The sequence below is a fragment of the Takifugu flavidus genome, chromosome 11 (genome assembly GCF_003711565.1).
Source record: "Takifugu flavidus isolate HTHZ2018 chromosome 11, ASM371156v2, whole genome shotgun sequence".
Taxonomy (NCBI): Eukaryota; Metazoa; Chordata; class Actinopteri; order Tetraodontiformes; family Tetraodontidae; genus Takifugu; species Takifugu flavidus.
Window position 1 is genome coordinate 4,331,811 of NC_079530.1, and position 6,732 is coordinate 4,338,542.

At 48.7% G+C, this 6,732-nt stretch overlaps 1 protein-coding gene across 10 annotated transcripts in view; it reads left to right on the forward strand.

The window, feature by feature from the left end:
* Nucleotides 1-6,732, forward strand: part of LOC130533935 (LIM domain-binding protein 3-like) — a 36,656-nt gene that overhangs the window by 9,872 nt on the left and 20,052 nt on the right. For 7 of the 10 annotated variants that reach the window (XM_057047730.1, XM_057047736.1, XM_057047737.1 and 4 more), the window contains exon 2: nucleotides 497-685. In XM_057047730.1, coding sequence (XP_056903710.1) covers nucleotides 590-685 — 96 coding nt within the window. In that variant the 5' untranslated portion in view covers nucleotides 497-589. Of the gene's footprint in view, nucleotides 1-391; nucleotides 686-6,542; nucleotides 6,592-6,722 lie in introns of those variants that run through there. The other 3 variants (XM_057047734.1, XM_057047731.1, XM_057047735.1) reach the window with 3 other exon arrangements.

Consider the following 6,732-nt stretch of genomic DNA (forward strand, 5'->3'; position numbering starts at 1 on the left):
GGCACTCTTACTTCTTTTACCATTGGTGACAAGTGCCTTTTGATGGTGCGCCAATCTCTTGGTCTTAAAGTAACAGTGATTCAGACTCCTCATTTATCTCATTTTTAAAAAACAAAAGTGAAGCATCTAAGATGCCAATTAAACCGAGACCATGGAAGGGAGTGTGTGTAGAATGAGAGGAGGCCCTGTGTGTGTGTGTGTGTGTGTGTGTGTGTGTGTGTGTGTGTGTGTGTGTGTGTGTGTGTGTGTGTGTCCAGAAGAATCTGCTGGGTCTATATTAGTTGCAGTGAATCACGGCATGTCCGACATTCCGGGTGTCCCGTTTCTCTCCATATAAGTCTACCCCCCCCCCCCATCCCCCAAAATGCAACATTGACTATTCTTAGTTTGTCACCTCAGCTCTTCTGAGCAGGCAGGCATCTTTCTGTGTGCTCCTGCTGGTTCTGCTGGTTCTGTTTCTGCTCTGAGAACTTTGTTCTCCTCACTCTGCTTTCAGAGGCTTCCCTTTTGGTTGTCACCGCCATCCTAGAGCTTCGCCTCCCACTGTCACCGCTGCTGCCGTAGGACCGTGTTTGTTGGATCTGAGAGAATGAGCGCTTACACGGTGTCGCTAGCTGGGCCTGGACCCTGGGGCTTCAGGATGCAGGGCGGGAAGGACTTCAACATGCCACTGACCATCTCCAGGGTAAGAACCACCAATCATTAGTATAGATTGACTGAGCAATAATCAACTATCAGCCCAGCTGGTCACCAAAGCTGGATAAAAGTCAGAAATCGGGTTCAATCGAATAATTAGACTAAAGACTTTTCCAGAAACACCACAGAGGGTGGGGCTTCATTATAATTTCCTGTGTACTTTCACAATAAAAGCACTTGGATTCCCTGCAAGATTTGGTGATGTGTGAGTACATAAATATATGTAGAATGAGAGGAGGGTGTGTGTGTGTGTGTGTGTGTGTGTGTGTGTGTGTGGTGTGTGTGTGTGTGTGTGTGTGTGTGTGGAGGGCGGGGGGGTGTGCTTGCACTGAGGAGTCTGTGTAAAAATGTGAAAAGACTCTGGTTTTGTCTAAAGTTCTGATGCTTCTAAATCTGCTGAACTTTGTTCTGCCACGTTTGTATTTTCAGGCTAAAATACTACAAATCCTACAACTTCACATTTTTACAGACATCATTTACAAACATGCTTAAGGCAGCATCTTATAGTTAAAAATATATATTTGCCTGTATTTAAAAATTACATAAAAATAAGCTCAAACAGTAGAATTGATAACAATATATCTGATTTTTGATGTTGAAGCTTTAAATAATGTGGGGATTAAATCGATGGACGAGCATGGTCATGGTGGAGTGCTGATGATCCGGGCGGTCCCGGCGGACGTGGCAGCTGACAGGTTTTTCAGCCTTGTGAAAGCAGAGCTTGAGGCCTAAAACAGAAACTGGTGTTAGTGTCGCCTGTGAATAGAGCGTCAGTCGTGTCTTTGTCATATCAGGAGAATTAGCTGCAGCTGTTGGGATGCTGTGACCTCTGACCTTTACTGTCTGGCGAATCCCAGAGGAATTTCAAGGTGTCGGACATTTTCCAGGACACATTTGGTTCATAAGAGGCTGCTTATCTCTTAGATGCTAAAGCTATGCTACCATAGCATAGTTAACATAGTTGTGTTGTTATATCATATACAGTAGGACCTCTACTTACAAAAGTAATTGGTTCCGGAAGTTGTTTCGTAACCTGAAAATTACGTAAGTAGAGATGCGTTTTCCATGTAAATGCCCTAATCCGTTCCAAGCCCCCAAAATTCGGACATAATTTTTTTATAAATCATAAAAATGCATCAAAACATGTAATACATGTTACAATCAGATTACCGCACAATAAATGCAGGAATTCAGTGCAAGGCTTCTCCAGGAACAAAATGAACAGGCTAATCTTACATTAGCGGTCATTACTAGCAACGAACATTAACACTTGTGGTAACACCGCCATCTAATGGACAAACATTTGAACACCCACATTATAGATGGCGCTTGGCTTTTCGCAAATTATAGCCCCGGTCACTATGTCACCAGCGATCTCTTTCTCCTTTATCTAAACAAGTAACAACCTTTCCATCTCATCATTCACTGCCGACCTCTTCAAAATGACAGAGAGTCCTTTGGAACGAGTCGCAGCTTTTAGGGCTTCCTTTTGTTTTAATACCGTGCCGATCGTCGATGTATTACGGCAATATTGTTTGGCGAGATCAACCAAACGCATCCCATTTTCATTCTTTTTCTATTATTTCTGGCTTTGTTTGTATGGACAAAAGAGCTCTCTTCTTTTTTTTCACTTTTCTCCATCACTTTCCTGGGGTCCATAGCGAATAAAAGTTAAACGAAGACGATGCTGGGATACATACTGACATCCCTCCAAACAAAAAAGCCCACCAAAGGGCTTTGTGTGTCCATTGGGGTGCCATGCATGTCCTGTGAGCTGTGTGTGTCGTCTAAGCTGTGTGTGTCCTGTGAGCTATGTGAGTGAGGTTCTGCTGTGGACAGTTTCTTTACTTTGTCGTGGTTGACCTTTGTATCCGGGCTCTTCCTTTTCGTGGACGCACTGAGGCTACTCTCCTCCACTCTAACATCCTCATTGTCCAGGACGGTCTCTATCATTCTTGGAACCGTCTGCTCCACCATCTCTCCGGTGAGACGCTCACTCTACAGGTCCAGGTGGTCCCCCAGAGGGTCTTCCTGCAACCCTGCTGGCTCCTCCACCTCCACGGTTGTGCCCGTGTTGCTCTGCGCGTTTTGCGTGGACTCGCTGTCCCCGTCGTGCGCGCGTGGCGCTGTGCTGATGGGCGGGTTGGCTGGCCGGCAAGCCTCCGCGTCATTCGGGCACGACTGGATCAGATGGCCCTCCTCCCCACAACCAAAACATTTTTGGGAGTCGGTGGTGCCAAAAACCGTGTAATCAAAATCATCCACCGTGAAACGAAGAGCCAGTTTGACCTCTTCTTCATTATTATTCAGGATCATCGATACCTGCCGTCGAAAATACACCACATGTCTCAGCAGCGGGGACTTGGACCCGAGAGGAATTAGCCTCATCGGGGACACTATGCGCCCGTGTCTGCCGAGCTCCCGCAACAACATGTCGTTCTTAAAGAACGGAGGAACGTTGGACACCAGCACCTTTCTTGCCGGGTTCGACAGGGGGAACACCGGTGTATGTTCACCGTTAACATCGACCCCCCGCCACCACCAGCTGATCGGCCATATCGGTGCTACCCACAAAAACCACCACCATTTTATTCATCCTGGAAGCGGACTTCATGCTCCCGTGCCCCACAATGTCCCCCACAGCCAGGGCGCACTCTTCCACGGACACACCGTCCGGTGGAGAGAGTTTAACGCCGTGTCCGCGGGTAAGTTTCTCCAGCTCGGAGGCTCCCGGCGCCACTGCCATGACCGGCATGGCGACCGTGGTCACCAAACAATTTCACCAAAAGAAGTGAATAAACATATATGCGAACAATCCATCCAGTCCTGGAGGTGGACCAGAAGCCATCGGTCCAAGGAGACGTTAGCGTCCAGGGTAGGCCGGTCCCTCTGGCTCAGCCGAGGAAGTCCCTGCAGTAGCTCGTCTTCCCTGTAGAGGGCGCTGTAGAAGTCCACAGCGTGCCTCACATTGGACTTCTCACCTCATCACATTCTGGTCCGGTACCGTTTCCTTTCGTCGAGGAGGGTGACTCCCACAGCCCTCTGTAACGTCAGCGCACTCTTCAAAAACTTTTCTGGGTCTGGGAAAAAATCAGCCACCTTCACAGACTGGCCGAAGGTTTCATCCAGGAAGGTGGTGATGTCCTCCAGGGTGTACAGGTCCCCACTAAGGGACCAGAGTCAGACTCCATCACCTCCTCCAGCATCTCTACTGGCTGACCAGTAAGCTGCACACCAGCAGCCTGACCTTGGTCACCACTGACCCCCTCAGCTCCTGGCTGCTCCACCTCCTCTTCTGCTCCTCCTCCTCTGCTGCTCCTGTCTGTACATTCATTCCCATCTGCACCTCCTCTGTTACTCCCATCTGCACCTCCTCTACTGCTCCTGCCTGCACATTCGCCCCCATCTGAACCTCCTCTACTGCTCCCGTCACAACGCTCATCCCTGTCTGCACCTCCTCTGCTGCTCCCTCTCTTCCTGCCCTAACTGCAGCTAAACATTCACCTCCTCCTTGCTCCTCTATCTGTCCACTAGGGCCCCCTCCTGCATCGGCCGCCCTCGTCGCCACCGCCACTCGGTGGGGCAACTTGGCTAGACATGGCGCCGATGCGAGCGCCCTCATTAGCGGGTTTGTGAGGACAAGCGACATGCTTGTGCCCCACATTCCCACACTCAAAACACCTCATGCTCCCAGAGCTAGCATAAACCATGTAGTGTCCCTCTCCATGTCTCACCCTGAAGGACATGTCTATCGTTTGTGACGGACAGGTGAGGAACATGAAGCACTGCCTCCTGAGCGAGAGCACGTGCTTCAGTTTATCACTCCTGCAGCCCAGACCCACGGTTCTCAGACCACTCGCCATCTTACCAAAAAGCTGCAGCTCCTGCTCCAGAGCATCATTAGTAATAAACAGGGGAACACCTGAGACGGTGACCTGAGTGGAGGGCGCAGCAAGCGGGGACACCTGCAGGTACGCGCCATTCAGTCACCCCCCTCCCCACCAACTCAGCCACCAGTCGCTCCCCTTTAACAAACACCACCACTCCTCTGTTCATCCTGGAGGCGTAGGATAGGTTAGCGTGTCCTACCTGGTCTCCGACGGCCAGGAGAACCTCCTCCACCGACACAGATGGGTCGGTTTGGACCCGCACCCCGTGTCGGATTGAAAGAGACGGCGTCCCCGAGGACGCCATCCCCGCCTCAAAAACACGACGAAAACTCACCAAACTACACCAAACCACCCGACAGCAACCACCCCGATGATAGTGCAGAGACCGAGAGAGAGACCGAGAGAGAGGCCTGAGGCACTGGAGACTGCTAAGCAAAGGCTCACAGCCCTGGCTACCTGACTAAAGAGGTACACACGAGAAGTAGAGGAAAGTAGAATAAACTGGGTGTTCTCCACCAACCCGGCAAAGGTCTACTCTCAATGGCAGGGCAACAAGATGACAACAAACCCCAGGGCTGAGACTGAACAATACAGGAAGAGTATCTGGGAGAAAGAGGCAACGTACAACACTACTGCCCAATGGCTGCAAGACCTACAGACTGAGCACAGCCAACTCCCGGAACAAGACCCAGTAGTCATCACCTTAGCAGACATCCAAACAAGAGTGTCCAAAATGAAGAGCTGGACAGCACCAGGGCCCGATAAGATCCTCACCTACTGGCTTAAGAAGCTGACTGCACTCCATGAACGCCGAGCAGCACAGATGAACCAGCTGCTAACATCAGGGGACCACCCAGAGTGGCTAACCCAAGGCCGGACAGTCCTCATAATGAAGGAACCCCAGAAGGGCTCAGTACCGTCCAACTACCGGCCCATAACCTGCCTCAGCACCACATGGAAGCTCCTATCAGGCCTCATAGCAGCTAAGATCAGCAGGCACGTGGATCAATACATGAGCAGAGCACAGAAAGGCATAGGCAACAACACCAGAGGTGTCAAGCACCAGCTACTGGTCGACAGGGCAATTGCCCAGGACTATAGGAAGCGGCACACCGACCTGTGCACTGCCTGGATTGATTACAAGAAAGCCTATGACTCAATGCCACACACATGGATACTGGAGTGCCTAAAGCTGTATAACACCAACATGACACTAAGAGAGTTTATCCAGAACTCCAAGCTGTGGAACACGACTCTGGAGGCCAACTCAAAGCCAATTGCACGGGTGAGCATCAGATGTGGCATATATCAAGGAGATGCTCTGCCCCCCCTGCTGTTCTGCATAGGCCAGGGGTCGGCAACCCAAAATGTTGAAAGAGCCATATTGGACCAAAAAAACAAGAAACATATCTGTTTGGAGCCACAAAAAATTAAAAGCCTTATAATGAAGGCAACACATGCTGTAAGTGTCTATATTAGCTGTATTAGCCTACTTTCCAAATGGTAAGTAGGCCACAAATACATAATGAGCATTCATGATTGTAGCTACACCGGTCCAATGAAATAATGGCCACGCATCATACAGATGTCTTTTGAAAAGTTTTACTCCCAACTCTCCATCCTCCGCAGACGCCGTGAAAACGTCTGCACCTCTTGGACAAGGCAGAATTATTATTTTAAGGCAGTGTATACTTTCTTTAAACTATGTTGGCGCTCTCTGTTACTGCACTGCCTCACCCACAATGCCACGGGTGCAACCTCTGAACCCTACAAGTGACCTATCAAAGGAAACATACATAAAGAACAATACATTTTTAAGCCATTTCAACAATAACGAATTGAGACATTAAATGAAATTATGACCATTTTAAAAATGTAAAATAAATATTCACTGAATTTTTCAATTAACATGTCTCTCCGATAGTTACAATGATGAAATGTTTATTTTCCCTGCAGCGCATCCTGGAGAGAATGACGCCCCATGTGACCACTCTGCTGTACGATGGTGCTTTAAGTTTAACTTTCATTATAATGAGATGTTGAAATTAAATATTTATTATACACATTTTTACAGCATTGGAAAACTTTAAGAGTCATGTTTTTCTCCTACAGAAATTATATTAAAACAATTTCCATTTTCATATTT